Source organism: Neopelma chrysocephalum, unplaced genomic scaffold (genome assembly GCF_003984885.1).
Source record: "Neopelma chrysocephalum unplaced genomic scaffold, ASM398488v2 Primary Assembly neopelma1_26, whole genome shotgun sequence".
Classification (NCBI taxonomy): domain Eukaryota; kingdom Metazoa; phylum Chordata; class Aves; order Passeriformes; family Pipridae; genus Neopelma; species Neopelma chrysocephalum.
In genome coordinates this window covers 15,193,873-15,211,669 of record NW_020897695.1, presented here as the reverse complement: position 1 = coordinate 15,211,669, position 17,797 = coordinate 15,193,873, and the positions used below count along the sequence as shown (strand labels likewise).

The 17,797-nt window shown below is 45.5% G+C and overlaps 1 protein-coding gene across 1 annotated transcript in view; it reads right to left on the bottom strand.

Annotated features, from left to right (window-relative positions):
* The window catches only part of EEPD1 (endonuclease/exonuclease/phosphatase family domain containing 1), a 61,959-nt gene extending 44,379 nt beyond the window's left edge, over nt 1-17,580 (bottom strand). Inside the window, exon 1 of the mRNA XM_027675675.1 lies at nt 16,685-17,580. Within this exon, the coding sequence (XP_027531476.1) occupies nt 16,685-17,538 (854 nt within the window). The 5' untranslated portion in view covers nt 17,539-17,580. The remainder of the gene's footprint in view (nt 1-16,684) is intronic.
* Nucleotides 17,581-17,797: the final 217 nt, after the last annotated feature.

Below are 17,797 nucleotides of genomic sequence, written 5' to 3'. Positions count from 1 at the left end.
AATGATAACAAATCACACCCCCTCCCCCAATACCTGAAACCTCAACACTCAGGAAAAGACTGGCCATGTCACAGATGATGAAAAAAAAGCAGGTATGGCAGCATTCAATCGCTTCACTGAAGAAAAAGCTGAGCGCAAGATTACACTTTGTCATCTCACCCCAATAAGGTCATTGTGAAGCAGCACCATCCTTGGAGAAAGGAGCTTGAGGAAAGAAAAAGTGATTCCTAATGGAGCAGACAGGTAGGATGGGTCTCTGGATGACACCACAGGTCAAAGTCAACCTCTTACCAAGTCCACAGGATACCCAGTGAGGCCATGACAGCAAGTTCGGGTGGTCCCACTTGGGACAGTGCCACATATACAAATGACCATGTAGTGACACAGGAGGATGAGGAAAAAAGCAATACATTTGAGGTGGAAAGTCTTCAAACAAGAAGAGGCTGCATTCATGTCTTCCTCTTCTAGGAGAGCATGGTGAGGAGACGACAACATATGTAATACCTCATGACGCAAGCACAGAATAAAATGCTAAGGACAGCTTTCCCAGAAAAGAAGGATAGAAGAAGGGAGCAGAAAGGAAAATTTGATATTGTCCTTCCCCTCTTCAGAGAAAAGCACAAATAGTTCAGGTAAAAAAACTACAGAATTTAGTTGTCAGAATGGACAGAAAAAAAGGCTGAGCAATCACTGGAGCAGATCCTCAGCAGTGATGTTCCTCCTTTCCCTGCAAAGGGAGGGTCCTGGGCTGGATTGCAGAATGCTGCTCTCTTCCCAGAGCCCCAAAGAGCAGAGTGAGGATCACTAAAAACTTTGCACCAGCTGAAGTCTGCAGACCACGCAGGAGTGGGCACACACAGGCACTGAGCAGCCAATGGCACAACTTCTGCCTATACAAAGAAAACCAGGTTATTGGATACCAGCTGCTACTTTGTGAAATACAAAGACAACTCAGCTTTTTTCCAGCCTTGTAAGAAGCCATTACCCCTGTGCATACACAGTAACAACGGTGGAGTTTCTGCTCAGTCATAAAGCACCCAAGAAAATGCCCGTTGCCCTGACACACAGCAAGAAAGCCAGAGCTGGAGAGACAACCTGTTCTGATGAGCAAGCAGGGGACACGTGTGCATGCACAGACGCAAAGACAGCATGCAAAGCGAGTTTGGTAACACCAAGAGGTGAGCCAACACTTTGTTGGGATCAATCTGCTCCCTGCCACCCCCCAGCAGGAAAACACTGCTGTCATGAATGACAATGTCACCACAAACCACCTCATTGCCAGCTCTGCGCTGAAGAAATCTCACATGGCAGGCAAACCATCTGATGTCCTAAGCCAGCAGAGCCAGGGTGCTGGCCTTTTGCTTTCCTCTCTCCCCACCCCCATCCCAAAACACAATAATGCTCTGAAACCCTCTTTCAAGATGGGAAACACCCATCATGTCTACAGGATGTGAGAGGCGAAAGGGATGTGGGTTAGTTGGAGGAGGTGCAGCAATGTGCCTCCAACTGCTGTGCACTTTAAGTCATACCATTGCGTGACCTAAAGCTCAGAGTAGGCAGCAGCAAACCATAGAATAAAATAATCATTTAGGTTGGAAAAGACCTCGAAGATCACCAGGTCCAACCATTAACATAATACTGCCAAGTCCACCAATGAACCACATCTCTAAATGCCACATCTACACATCTTTTAAATACCTCCAGGGTTGGTGACTCAACCATCTCCCTTGGCAGCCTGTTCCAAAGCTTCGCAACCCTTTCAGAAATTTTTCCTAATATCCAATCTAATATCATGCATACCAGTGAGGGATCTGTCTACCCACTACCCACTTTAGCTGTCCTATCTCTAGGGAACGCAGCCTTTTCTACAGGGCATGGTTCTGAGGGATGAAAGTAAAAAGTATGAGATTATGGATCACAACAGTCTGCAAAATTTGTAAGTGTAGTTCTAAATTAATTCTGCTATTTTTTTAGAAACTATCTTCACCATTTCTGAATGTTCAGAACAGGCAAAACTTTAAAGTTAGATCCCGACCCTGCAAAGGGAGGCTGCAACATCTATACACCACTGCTTTAGGGATTCTAGCCATGCTGCCTGGTGCTCATGGTTATAGATGTTTCCAGGTTCTTATCATTAGGAGAAACCCTGAAAAAAACCCAAACTATCAAACTGTGTGTATGAGCTTCTCTAGCACACCTCTGTCAGCCACAGAGCACAGTTTTATTTCAACCTCAGCTTCCCTCTCCTCAAATCATCTCCTTTAGCGCTCCAAACACACAGCTAATAACATCAGAAGGATCAGCTAAGCAAATAGCAGCACAGCCAGGTGAACCAGGAGAAGTATTCATTTCACCTGGGCTCCTGACCTGCTAGAAGGCAGGAAGAGGTGATATAACTTAGTTGGAATAAAGTTTTTTCATCCTTTACTTGCTCTTTCTCCTTGGGCCTGTGAATGTGTTGATAGCTGTGCAAAGTCTTCTGGAGCAGCACCTTCAGGTATGAGGTGGGTTAACCTCAAGGCCACTGTCTTAGAAATGATGCAATCCAAACCTCCAAAGTCAAATCCCTGGACTAAAAGATGTCCTTGTAAAGACATTTGAATATATCTATATATTCACTACATTGTTCTCACTGTGTCCTTGAATCTGTGTTTGGAAAAAAAAAAAAGGCCAATTCAGTAGAAAGCATCCTCCTCCCTGTCCCATTAACCTGCTTTTATTTCCCCTGGCTACCAGCACACAAAGAGAAACGTCTAACCAGTAGCAAATCATACCCCAAGCAACTGCAAGCGAGGTTGAGAGGGGGGTGGCATTTCTTCCTGCTGAAACCCAGCAGCCCCACCGGGCTGAACATTTGTGCTTCTTGACAGTGGGCCAGCAAGCAGAGAAATGAAGCCCTGCCACAAGCCAGCCTGGCTATCTGGGCATCCTCACTAGCAGTAGAACACCACTGAGCTGAGAGCTCATACCACCATCACACCATATAGCCGCCCTCCACCTTGGCTCATCGCTAATTCAGGGTTACGTTATTCCCATGAACTGCTGTTTGTGTCTCTGCGTGGAAAGCCAACAAGGGAACATGCTAGCCTTCCGAAAAACCATACTCTGTGAGGAGGAGGGGATTAGGAGGGAACAATGCTGGAGTGTCTTTAGTGAGCTGGAAGCAATCCCAGCTCCTAGCTACACAATGACACGCAGGAAGGAGTTTTGAAAGCTTCCCAGTCACAGAGGACTCCTGTGTGCCAGGCTTGGAGACGTCTGGACATAAAAATGGCCTTTACAGCATAAGGATGCAAGAGGACTACAGAACCCCCCACACAGATTGGCCCTGGCCAAGTGGGGAATGGTGGCTTGAGCTTAGCTTTTTCTTTCTTGGCTTTGGGTGCTAATTGAGTAATCCAGATCCTTAACCCTATTGAGGTCAGGGGCTTCAGCACTAAACAGTCTTAGAAATGCCAGACTTTCATGAGAATGAGAAAGTCAACTTGCCCAGACCCAGAGCTCTCCAAATACTGGAGCTGAAGTGCAACTGTATGTTGGAAAGAAATGACAGGAGGAGATCGTGCTTGATGGGATGCACATAGTGGTGCAAAATTATGTCTCATGCAGCTTTCAATATGATTTGCATGCATTGTAACAAGCTCCAAGGCACATAAAGCAGGTCTTAACAAACTATATGCACGGCATGAAACAAGGTCACGTGGATACTCACGACCATCGGTTCACTCTGATGCCCTGCAAGCCACTGTGATGTCATGCCTTCCTCCAGCCTGCCACAGACCTGCTCAAGCTTGAAGAGGTGATAACCCCCAAAACCAGTAGAGAAACAGTGAAGGTGGCAATGCAGACACCCACAGGGAGCAGGAGTGAGAACATCAAATGCTGAGCCCCAGCGATAATTTTATTGGATTCAATAGTGGACATAAAGCAACATAAAGAGGGTACCAGTGATTCTTCTCAATGGTGCTTACACACCTGTAGGCCTACAAAGTCCACGGAGGAGAAATTATAAACCTTTCACAACACTGATTCCATTCCTGTTTCTTGATTATTCTGAGGATGAAGTAATCATTGCTCCATAGAAAGAATTTCAGATTATTTGAAGAGGTGTGCCTCACACAGACTTTGTTAGTGTCACTGCCTCCTAAAGCTGTGCCATAGAAACAATCTATAAAAACAATCAAACCAATGATTTAATACCTACAGACAATAACACAGTACAAAAATATATCAAGCTTGCCATTCATTGCACCCAGAAGGCAAAATGCCAGTAACGTAAACAGGATGTAAAAATAGGGTGACAGGGAAACATGCAGGAGTGCTTGCCTGGATGAAGCATTCAGGAGGATGAAAAGAAGGAATAATCAAACTGCTCAAAATTTAACCACCAACTCAATGGAAAAAAGCTTCAAGATTTGACAGCATTTCCAAGAGCATTCCAGTTTTGAGGAGTAGATCTGGGAGGTGAAACCTGAGCCAAGCACAGGGAATAATAAAAATGGAAGCAACAATCTCTGTGCTTTTTTTGGATGGTGAATTCATGCTCCCCAATAACATGAAATTGGGCTGCAGCAGAAAAATACACATGCAAATCTCTGCTCCAGAAGAACAGAAGTTTTTAGACCACCACACTTACATTCCTAGAGAAAAACACACTTAGGTACGAATTTAGAGAGTACACACACTTAGTGCTGATCTGGCTTTAGACTCCAAAACAATCCCACAAAATATAATGATAAGTACTTTAAAAACTGGGGCACAGGGAGCCTTGCATAGGCAACTCAGGCTTTCTCCTACAAATACCAAGGATTAACCAAATCAAGTTGGCACTGATGATAAACGGCACCACCGCGACAAAGCTGATATTCCGCCCGTACTTTCTATTTTTAAGAGGTATTCTGAACAGTGTGCTGTGTTGAAGAGCTGCTAGACGAAAAGATTCTTCTGATATAAATTCATCAGTCTCTCCTCACAGAGCTGATGTCTCCAGACACTATCTTTGGGAAGATAAGATGCATATGGAAGAGGAATCGTGAACTGTCGGTGCAGCACGCACCCATACAGCATAATCAGATAGGAAAAAAATGCTGAGCCCTTGTGCTGCCAAGTGCCTAACATACATACAAACCCCTTTTAAACAACTGCTCTAGCAAGTTAAAAATAATTCCATGTCATACATATCAGGAAGCTGACAAGTTGTTTTTCTGCAGAGCTTTTAGTATCTCCGAGGAAAAGAAATCAAAAACATAAATACTTTTTTCCTTTAAAGCAGTGGTACAGAAGCCTCCTCTAATTGCAAGAATTCCCAACACCCCCCTGAAATAAAAAGCAAGGCTGCAGTTTTCAGGCAGGTTTTGCCTAAAACTTGAGATATCTTAAAAGGTACTGGAATTCAAACTGCCTGAAAAGAGGCCTCAGTAGAGGAGAAAAAAATGCTGCTGCACATCCTGGAGCAAGAAAACAGTGTTAGAATGATTTAGGGGAAGTATCACAGATGATCCAAGGAAACTGAAGTCATTCAACCCTCAGAGTGTGAAGGCAAAGGCTTGATCAAGAAGCACTTGAAATAACTGGAAGTGCTCAAGTGCAAGATGATTTAAAAGTCAAGTGAAGCCAGAGAAAAGCTTTAGGTTCAGTAGAACTGGAAAGAGGACATGGAAGGGGGTCATATTCAGGTTGCAAGAGCAAGTTTCAAAGATAAGGTCAAAGATAGAAGCAAGTTTATGAGGCAATTTCCTTTCAACCTATGCACAAGCAATATATGAGATATCTACCTAGTTTCTAACTTTCAGTTTCGTTTTGTAAAATCTGAGTGCACAGCTGGGCACATATGCAAGGACAGGTCACCATCCTTGCAGACAGCTCCTCAAAAAAGCTACTGAACTCTACACACACACACAAAAAAAAAAAAAAGTCAGAAATGGATGGAGAAGCAAGTCAAACCACAGCCAAGTCCAAGTGCTCTCAGTTTAAAAAAGAAATGTGAAACACCACATGCTTGGGGGTGGCTTTTGCACAGCTTCCATCCACCAGTAATGCTTTCAGAATTTTTACTGACAACAGCTCTGAGTGGAAACTGTCCAAATATCTCTTAAATCCACAAGCTGATGCCAGAGGACTGTTCAGCCCCAGAAACTTTATCTTGTCCTTTCAGCCATGACTTGCTTTTCTGCAGTCCTGCTCTTCACAAAAAACTCAGAAGAATTAAAACAAGGTATGGTGGGGTTTTTTTGATAACCAAAGGGTAATCTTTACCAAGAGATCCCTCTGGGATGTGTTGGAAATACATCTGTGCTATCTGCCAGCAGTACCAACCCCTTACCCAGGCCACATGCTGCTCATTGCTCAATGCCATGTTTTCAGGAGATCAGCCAGCACGGAGGACAGTGGGCAGCGCTGGTAGCGCAGTCTCCATTGATTGTGAAAGGTCTGTAAACACAGCTAGAGATAAGGGAAAGAGCTGTACAAAGGACAAGCAGGAAGATATAGACAGATAGCCAAAAATTGCACTTCCATTGCTGCCAAAACCATAGGAGAACTTGGGCTGGCCAGAATAAAGGTTGCAAAGGGTAGTCAGGTACCACTGCGGCATTTTCCTCACAATAACATTTATTTTAGCACTTAATTCAGCTGTGGCTCTGGTGTTTTATTTATGGGAGCGGAATCTCTTGCAGACACGGTGTTCTTTCTCTCCCATGTACAGTGGGGTTGGTATGTGCCTTACCACTCCAGCCCCACACATAACAAGAGGGGAATAATTCAAAGATTTCTCTCAGGTGGTCCTGACTTGAGTGGAAGAGCCACATCTGCCTATGTTAGCTTAGATGGTATTACCAGTGGAAAATTCCTGCCCTGGTAGAAAAGCAGACTGTTTTAAAACAGCTAAGACTATCCTCCTTGACAGGGTTTCACACTTTTCCATACTTTTGTCTGCTTAGGAGAAAAAAAAAGAGGAGTTAGGTAGTCATTTTACATGTTATGGGCAGTAGGTTTGACAGCAAACCTGTTGAACTGGCCTTGCATGTATAAAAGCAAAACTTGCCTATTTTACAGTTCATTTTTCAATACCAAATTAAGACTTGCTTTTGTCACAACACCCTGCAATTCAGTGGTGCTGAAATGGAACCATACTTAGTCTTATTTGTTTAAATAGAATAAATAAAGAAACCAAATACAAGGTTTCTAAGTTAACATCCAGCGTGTATCCAACAGCTCACCGCTTCCAGTTTGGCAGAAAGGTGACTAACCTTTATGCCAGCCAAGCCTGGGAGAGGGAGGGAGGGCAGTGACCGGCAGTGACCTCAAGTGAGCCTGGAGCAAGCCCTCGGCAGCCGAGCGCCTGCGCCTCCACACCCGCAGGACTGTGACCAACAGGCCGACACGGAAGCGGAGGGGAACAACAGACCTATAAATATCAGGGAGTCAAAGGATAAGTCTGAAGGCAAAAGCAACAGCCTCTTTATGCTGCAGCCCGGAGAGGTTTATGCTCCCCCCACCCTTGTGAAGCAAAGGGAACGGCAGTTGAGCAGGACTGGCAGCGTGCGGAGAGGACCAGGGATTTAGGGCAGGCAGGCTGCTGCCACCGCCACACACTGCAAAGGCAGAGTTGATCAATTAGCTGTTCAGTAACCCATTAAAAACCCGTTCAGCTGTGAACGGCCTGGACAGCTGTTGTAGCTAAATTTGCACAGGAGCTCGAGCACGTTACCTGAAACGCCTATAAAAACAGAGCAAAAAATAGCCACACAGAAGGAAAAGGAAATTTTCCAGTTCCTCCTCTTCATTCATAACCACAAGCCAATGGCATGAACTGCTCTCAGGTACAGCCTTGCCCATTAAGATGTTCACTACAAAGAGCAGAAGGGCATTACTGTGCCCTTTAACTGTATTCCCAGACCCTATGACAGACATGCAGACAGGATAGGCAGACAGACAGCCTGGATAGCCATGAGGCCCCCTTCCAGACAGCATCAGTCAGAGGGACTCCAATCTGCTCTGCACAAGTGGGCTGCATTTATTCCATTATTTGTGAATGCAAACACAGTACATTCAGTAACTACAATATTCTCAGCCATCCTTAGCACAGACGACAATCTAACTCCAAATGTATTTTTCCAGAGGAATTGTTTTTTAAATTGTACTTTTATACACAGTTGAACTTCTGGAACATGCACACACGTGAGGCACATGCAGGGTAAATGTATTCCTCTTACTCACTGGCCTCTAATAATTTTACCACTGGAAATAACAGCTTGGCGTTGACACCGGGTTCCTGCCTACACAAACCCCCAGCAGCAGGGATGGAAAGGAGGTCAGCGGCACTCAGCCTCCCCAACGGCGACCTAGCAGTTTAAAAACACTCGTGCCATTTGAAAATGCCACACAGCTTGATCAGGACATGGATATGTGCTGCATACGCTGGGGGTGAGATGAAACAGTTTATTCACAGAAAACATCCTTTTTTACCACAGCTACATATTCCCTTCATATTTATCTGCTGTTGATATGATGCCTACCCTGCTCTCAACACTTTATAGGGCATTTCAGAAGCAACTGTGAATCACCCTGGTCCAAGATGAGGGAGAGGACCATGATGAGAAAGAATGTCTCCAGTAGGTCTCACCCTGCCTCAGCAAAGCCACTATGCACTTTTATTCTCCAATAAATCAGTGGGAATTGCCAGCTATTATTCAAAAAAGCATAGACCCTCTGTAAAACAATAACAAAAAAATCTGGAAGTGAAGAAGCTACTGAGTTCCTATTTTTAAGCACTGTTATTAATAATGTGCCACCAGTTCTTGTCTATATCACCACAACATATAATAGCACTGAGAAATTACTGCAACATATTGTAATTATTTCACTAAGGACTCCATGCCTCCGTCTGTCAGCTTACACCTGCATCACAATGAAGAACAATGCGACTTAAAAATAAGTTACATGCACACTGTAATCTATGCCCTATCACCTCTTCTCTGCTCATCCGGCCAAGCCTTGAAATCGTGATTTGGGCAAGACTCCCAGAGAAACACTAATTAGAGACTGAGGAAGCAGGGTCCTCCTAACAACACAGCTGTAGGAAACACGCCAAAGCCCAACTCCATCAAGAAGCGTCAAGATAAATCGGTAAAAATCAGATTGCCTCCTAAGTGTCCTTGTTTAACTGGGGAGACCAGTGTTCACAGTGAGATAGACCAGCACTTGGTTTAAGAGACAGTGTTTTCCTCTGGTGAACAGGGACTGACCGAGTTACTGCTTGGATCTTGTCAGGAATTCAAAGTACTTAATTCCCATGTTCGTAGTCCCTTGGTCTTTCTTTCCCAGTAAGAACAGCAGCAGCATCTTTTACCTTCAGGAATGGTCCTATTACTCTTTTAAAAGACAAAGCTAGAAAACCACCCTTCCTGCAGCTGTACCTCGAGTTCCCAAATCACAGAAAAAGCACAAAGCATTAAACATTTCTGCTCACAGGATGGAGCCCTATGTGTATCTACCTCATCTGTCTTCTATAGTCATGTAGCACATGCTTTCTGAAAAGCAGGATGAGGTTACAGTCTTGTGGCCTCTGCTCATGATTCAGGAGCAGTCAGTACAGCATCACTTAATAATTCACCAATTTATTACCATAAATCAGCCAATCCATTTAATCTTTGCCACATGGAATACAGCAAACCTTGCAGGATCTGCAGGAGTAAGCTGGCAGCTCTAGTTTATCAAAATACCTGTGATCTGCAACATGAATCCAGTGACATGAAATATGTGTGCAGAATAGCCCAGCAGGCCTGGATTGAAATTATGTGGCCATTAAGTACTGCCAGATGTATCAATTACACATGTTGGGAGAAAAAGTAATATAGGAACCAATGTTTTCCCCACTAATCTGTTTCATTTTAGTCAAGCTTTATGGTACAAGTAACAGTGGTGGGTTATGGTTATAAGTTTAAAAAAGGAGAAAAAAAATAAGGTTTATTTTATATGGATAAGCCAGCCTTTAACTATACCATTCTTCCAGCCACATTCTCAACTATAAATCAGATAAAACTAACTGATTAGATGAAGCCCCTAAAATGTTCAAGGAATAGGTTGAAGTAGTTGTTCAAAGTTAACACCATGCCCAGAACTCAACTGAAAACAGAAAATCCCTGGGAAGGCTACTCAGGGGTGATTTCAAGGGTCTGACCTACACGCCTGGGCCATGTCTGAGGAAGAAAAACTGTGGGGACTGTGACAAACCCACCAGATTCACAGCTATCAACAAAGACCAAGAAGGATCAAACAGCTCAGTGCATTCACCTCTGAGTTCTCCTGCAGAGTACATGGCTCCAGATGCCATGGACACAGAGTCTCAATACAGGGATGGTGTACACCCTTCATGATCTTGCTGTAAGTCCACCCACTGCTTTTGACTTCTCCTGCAAAGACTCAGGAGTTGCAAAGTATCTTCTGCGACCACACCTCCTCATGCAAGAGGAGCAGGTGATGCCCATATAGAAGGTCTTGGTACTGCATCCATATGAAGCAGAAGTTTGGAAATGGAATTTAATTAACGTATTATTTTATTAATTTGAAACTGACAACACCTGTTCCCCCAGCAGCAGTCCTGAGAGGAGCTGGAACCCCTGTGCAAGATGGGTGCAGTACTGCAGAGGTGCCCTAACCTCCAGGGAGATAGTTATGCTCTTCAGCATTGAGCTCCACAGTCTTCGTGTGATTTTACACAGACAGAGAAATGGATCAAATCCCAAAATGGAGTAAACCCATAGAGTTTCATTTCACTGGAAAACTACATAACTCAAGGTATGACCTGAGAAGATCCTGCTGCTTTCCCCTGTCAGATGGTATGTAGAAGGCAGTTTAAGTCTCCCAGTAGTGCCCAGTAAGTAAAATATTGTTGGTCTCATGCAGGTGGAGGCCAAAAAAAACCAACAAAAAAGCCAACCATAAAAACAACAGCTCTTCCTTCCATCACCCCATTCCTTTTGTCCCCTGAGGTATTAGAAAGTGCAAATTAATGGTGGCTTTACATGCATCTTTATTTCTACTGCTCATTAAAATCCCTTTGTTGAGTGCACATAGATGATATCATCTAACAATTCCTTTTTTCTCAAGTTTTTTCTGAAGTTGCAGGAGGCAGGATTTCCCTTCTATTACATAAGGAGAAGAGGGCGTATTTGTTCTTTTGCCCTTTAAGACTTGTTAGCACAATCAGGTTACTCGAGCCAGGCCCTCTTTCCTGATCTTTTCTTGCAGGGGAATTATTCTTGGCAAGGCTCCAGCCTAGTATTAACCCAGTGGAGAAAAACCAAGTGGCTGTATGAAGAAAGAGACATAAAACAGACCCACCTCGGGGCTTTGCCCAATCACTGAGAGCTGCAGCAACACAGTAGAAATAACAAATACAAGCTGGTGCTCAGTCTCCAAAGCATGCAAGTACAACCATCACTAGTACTATGATACACTATTACAATGTCTGTTTGGTGGTGGCACAATCCTTTTCTGCCATCCTGACGGGAAACAAGGCTACAAGCCAGCAGGCAAGGTACCACACCACAACTCTTCCCAATTAAAGCATCAAGCCCCAGTAGTAAAGAACTGCCTCTCACAGCGACCCCAACTTTCAGCCCAGACTAAGAGAGTGAAGAGGAAAGCAGAACGCCCATCCTGTTATTTATTGTAGGGGAGTGATGGGAAAGTGATTCTCCCACCTCCAGTGCCTAGTGCAGGGATCTGAACAAGTTGAATTTTTCCTCATCTCTTAATAGGAAGAGGCTGCTTCAGAAGCTTGTCTTTTTATTAGGTGATGAGATGATGTGCTTAGGGTGACCTGGGGTAAGCAGGACTAGGAAGAGGAACTTCCAAGTATGGTGGCACAGCAAGGATTACCCAGGGATTGCCTATCTACCCACTGCCACCCAGGAGGCAATTTTGGGCTGAGGTTTACCTACTGTACCCCCAGCTGGAACACCGATTTAAGTCTCAGACACAGAAATGGAGGTTAACTTCTTCCCTTTGAGAGATCTCTATTCTTCTACCTAACCAAAGTGAAAACATCTAACCAGTTACAAAGCTGGGGGAGAAAGAAGGGCTGACATATTCCTAAGACTTGCCGCCCACAAAATTAAGCCAAGGAAAAAAAAAAAATCATCAGTGCTAAGTACAAACCTTATATTGGTATTGGTATTTGCTACCCTACAGGCACGCAAGAAATAATTCTTTTATAGTGAAAAGAATCAATCACTAGAACAACCTCCCAGGGATGCAGAAGAGCCCCAGTGCTGGTGGTTTTCAAGGTGCAACTGGACATAGTGCTAGATGTCATCTAGGGTTCCTTTCCCATGAAAGGTGGGACCAGATATTCTGAGTTCACTTTCAACCTGGGCTCTTCTATGGTTCTGTAGTTTTTGCAACAACTGTTAAGGCTTTATTATTTATACTTTTTGCATCTAGAATATGTAACTGCACCAAGAAGCTGACCAAAGCAAGCAGCAGAGGAAAAGAGCAGCCTGAACTGCTTGACATCTAGAAGGAAACAGAGCTGGGCTCTGTGGACCTTGGGACCCCACCATCATCCTGACACACAGTCCCCCTCCTTTAGATAGAGTGCAAGTTCTGGCTTTCAAACCCTCAAATGCAAAGAAAAAAAATAAAATAGTTAAGAGGCCCTCACAAAGTTACCACTTACTATTATATAGCACAACAAAAAACAGTTGGAAAACCTCTGCTGCAAACTGTGTTGGGAAAGGTGCACAAGTGATCACTGCCTCCAGCTACTAGCAAACTTTCAAGCAAGCCGTCCAACTAGAGGATGAACTTTTAGGATGCCCTGTGCATCAGTCAGCATCACACACGCCTGCATCAGGCTTCCTGATGTGGTCGCCCAGCTGGCACCTCAACACTAAACAGCCAGAGAAAGCGGCCACAGGGTGTTGTGGGAGTCACAAACTCAGTTTATGGCAAAGAGGGACAGGCCTGAGACAGGTATGGATGAGGAGCGGAAAGAGTGCCCTTCCCTATGGACTTGGGCTGCAGAACAGCCCTGGGGTACCTCCACCTACCTTGGCTAGAGGAAACATCTCTGGTGGGCTATTCCCTGCACAAAAACACTTGTTGCCTTTGCCCTTTGATCATGCTATCCTTACCCTATTTTTTTAGGGTTTTTTTGTGAGAAGAAGCAGTTGGTTTCTTCATCCTGCCCAAGAATGGGGAGGACACAGAGGCCAACTGGAGGGGATGATCTACATCCCCTGAGCCAGACCGATTCTGCCCCCATCAATAAATCCCAGATTTGCTGAACAACATCTACAAGAAACACTGTAGGCTTGAGCAAATTCCCCCCAGATTTGATACTTCAGTCCAGTTATGTGTCATGCTCACATCCTCATTCATCATGTTAAGCTCTTCTAAAACTACCCTCTAGTCCTTTGAATGAAAACACCTCACTCCTTCACTTCAAACATTGTGATAAACATAGATCCTTGTAATATGAGAAAAGAGGGTGAGGACCTTGCTGTATTTCATTTTTGTACTGCAGTAATGAATTTCAAAATAGCCTAGCAGTAGTAGTCATGCTTACTGATTTAGTATACATCCCCTTCACTGCTCTTCAGAAATTTAGCACTTCTGGTAACAAGTGTGAAGATTTCGGGTTGCTTTGCTTTCCCCCCCCCCTTCCCTTCAGCAGATTATAATGTGACATTTTCTTTCTTTTTGTTTGTTTTGAATGAAGGTTTGGCCCTCTTTCTGCACAACTGTTCCCTCAGTGACATAAAGGGCTGGAAGACAGCAGGACCTTCATCTTCTAGCCTCACCTGGAAATAAGCAGTACTTTTCCCTGCTGTTAACACCTGAAAGAAAAAGCCCAAGGGGTTGTACAGCTACTTGCTTTGAACTGGTCATGAAAAAAACCAAAGCCAAACAAAACACCAAGCAAAAATAAACAAAGTGCAAACCCCAAAGCAGCCTTTTAACTGGCATAAAAGTCCCCAATATGTCAAATTGAGATTGTTTATGGGTCTCTACACAGTTTTACTAATCTTCTTGACTTGCTCTGCTTTATTTCTGAACTTAAAAAGCTCAGGTTCTCCAACAGAAGCACTGCAACAGGATCCCAGACTACCTGACACCACCCTGGACTATAAGGGACCAGCATGAAGGAGCACACTTACTTATGTACACGAGGGCAGCTGTGCATAAAGTACATGAGCAAGCAGATGCCCATCAGCATAACTCGTGAGAGCATCTACCTACTGTCAGACCAAACGGCCTTCAGATCCTCTGGGCAACAGCCTGGGTCATAGCTGGAGACTTCAGAACACGTGAGACATGGGCTGAGCACGCAGAGCACCTTGATTTATGGATTTTGTGAGGCTTAAGTGCTGGTGAGTCCCATGCAGTGGTGTACTCTCATTTGCAGGAGCAAGAGATTAATTTCTGCAGTCGAGTACTGAACCTGGTCTACCTGGGCAAAGATTAGTTTGCAAGGCATTTTATCCACTCCCAGGGTATACAACCGGAGCCGGAAGGGAGACCACAGAGCTCACACACCAAAAGAAGGCAGTTTATGGCCTCAGCTGCAAAGCTCCACTGACCTCAGCAATGCATACACAAACTAGAGGAAATTCCTTCCTGAGGTGCTGAGTATGGCTTTTCCCACCATATACTTTTTTCCTGCATCATGTTGATTTTTTCTGATCCCACTTTTATTTTCCCAGGAAAGTTTTGCAGGCTTGTCTGTGGATGCACATTACTCTCATTTCTTTCCAGCTTCTCACATTATCACAAATAGGATCAAGTACAGCAAACAATCGCATCATACTCTCCCTGTGTGATTGATGACACAGACACGTGCAACAAAACAGAACAAAAACAAGTACTTATATCAGGCTCCTTTGACACTTCAAAGTATCAGGGAAACCTTTCATAGCACCAAGCACAACTGAGCGCCTATTTGCTAATCTGGTTGAAACAAAGTACCATGCAGTTTAAGTGCAAAAATAAAACACACTGCTGGGGCTACACTGCATACACAGTGGCCAGCTTTGGCTAAGGCAAGTTTATTTTAGAAGGCATTCTCTCTGCCTAGTTTTTGTAATAGGTGAACTACTTTGTTTGGGTTTCTTTCTCCAAAATGCTGAAGATGCAGAAGTGGAATTAACACTTTACTGGATAAGGTCCTTAAAAATCCCTAATATATATATATAATTAATTAAAAATAAATCAAAGTCACTTTTCTTCCAAAACTGGATTATTACAATAATCCTGAGGCTAGTGATAACCTGAGTTTCTGTCCTCAGCAGGTCTGTCTGCCTCTGCCCCCTATGATGCCCAATGCCACCAGACTTCATCCTAAGGTCCGCTTCCAGCCAACCAGCTGTTCACAAAAGAAAAAACAAGAGTGGAAATGAAGGGGGAAGTAGAGGATACCTGAACTACAGAAGTAGAATACTGAAATATGTTAGGCTGAAGCCATCAGCGTAACATCTCAATACCCCTGCTGGTCTATCATCTCCATTTTGGGTATCAAACAGTGGTGGTTGCAAGATGACAGATGTTTCCAGGCAGTGCAGAGCAGAGGTATCCCTGACCACAAATACTGTACTGCAGCTCAGGATGTCATATCACTGTCACCATCCTTCTCTCAGTTGCATGCCTGACCTCTGCAACTGCACCACCAAGAGTGATTATTCAAGATATTATTGGAAAAGGACAGAGCTCATGGTGCACCAGAGTTAATGGTTCATCATCACTTCACATCCCCACAATATCCCTTTTGCAGAAGTCCAAGAATCTCCTGCCCCTATTCATTTCCAGCTGGAAGTCTGAATGGCAGTCAGAGAGAAAAGTTACTTTATCAATGCTGTAAACTAAATGCCAGATCAGCTGGGACAGATTTGACACACAGAAAGGAAAGGGTGGCAGTTATTTCAAAATCCTTATTGCATTCTTACATTGCTATATCAAGCAGAAAGTTTAGCAAGACAGACATCCCTAGCACTCTTGCCCAATTACAGAAAACAAAAAGCAAACTCTCAGCTTTTCATTAACACCAGAAGTACCATCCCAGTTTACCACACCACCAACAGACCTTGCTCCATGCCCACACACTCAGTGCAATCAGGGACCCATGTGGCACAGGGACAGCAGAGACTCTCCAGGAAGCTGCCCCATGTCTTGCACCCCAAGGATGAGCAGTCCCTCCAGCTCAGCAGATGCCCCATGACCACTCATTAACAAGCTGTGTCACCCTTGCAGGATGAGCTGTGGCATTCCATGCCTGTTACACAGCCCTTGCTCTGCTACTGCCCCGCAGCTTCTGGCAGCAAAGGCAGTTCTCCATGGCTTGTTCAAAAGGCTCTTGGAGAAACAATCCTTGACCAACCATTAACAGGCCTACCCGACTGTAACAGCTCAGTCTTCTTCCCTGCACAGATGTGTGTACACGCATCTCCTCCGGAGGTCAGCTACCTATCAAGTATTACAGCAGCCTTATCAAGGGACAGTCGCTACAGTCCCAATATTATGACTCAACCAGGGTTCCACTCAAGAAGTGGGAAACACTTACTAATCCTAGGAAGGAGTGAGTCCCACTAGGATCACAACATGACTCTACAGTGTTCAAACATCAAAGGTATTAATGTACAATCCTACATGAAGCTGGGCCTGCAGGTCAGGTGCTGTCTCTTACCTGTTCTCCAGCAGTGTCATGCACACGACCTCCCGCACGCCTGGGTTGTTGGCTTTCTCAATGGAGCAGCTTTGCAGATTCCAAGTAGCCACCCTCAGAACAGGTCTGCCATCTCTCACCCCCCCAAACATCTCCACAGAGGGTCGAGTGGATATGATCTGGGTTGGACCCCCGGGGGGAAAGTCCAAGTCCTCGCTCTGGAGGCTTAGAGAAGTGGGGCTGGGGTGAGGCTTGGCCATGAAGTTGAGGCCACCATTGGTGTTTGTCGAAGGGGGCCTGGAGCGCTCTGCAAAAATCTGATGCCTGATTTTGTCCAGAAAGGAGGAATTGATGCAGTCCATCCTCACCAGGTCCTCGATACTTTTGAAGGGCCCGTGTTCTTTACGGTAGTCCACGATACTGTTGGCGATCTTCTCAGTGATGCCACGGATGCTCATGAGCTGTGCCGGGGTGGCAGTATTGATGTTGATCTTGGTGGCGGAGAGGTGGTGCTCAGAGGCCAGGTCCTTGCGCAGTGAGCTGGGCGAGTGCTGCGCCGAGTTGCCCTTGCTGCTCACGCAGATCTCGAACTTCACCTGCTCCAGCTTGGCTGCCCCCACCCCACTCACCAGCGCCAGGTCCTCCACCTTCTTGAAGCCGCCGATGTACTCGCGGTACTCCACGATGTTCTGGGCCACCACCCGGGTGACCCCGGGGAGGGTCATCAGCTCCTCCTCCGTGGCCGTGTTGATGTTGAGCCTCTCCTGGTTGACGAGGATGTTGCTGAAGTTGCACGCCGCGCTGAACTTGCGGCTGTGGCACAGGTCGGCCGGGTCGCGGGGGATAGAGCGGTGGCAGCCCAGGCTGCCCCCCATCTCACCGCCGCCGCCACGGGCCGCTGCCGGAGCCGGGAGAGCGGGCGCGGGGCGCTGCCCGCCCGCGACTCATGGACCTCCGCGGGAGGCCGGCGACGGACCGGGCGGCTGCGGGGCACCTGCGGACAGACCCCGCACCGCACCGCGCGCTCGATCAGCGGACCCGCGGAGGGGTCCCCGGCCCTTCCTCCTCCTGCTGCTCTCCTCAGGAGGCACCGCCGGTCGCCCGGCGCCAGAAAAGCCGCCGCAGCCGCTTCCC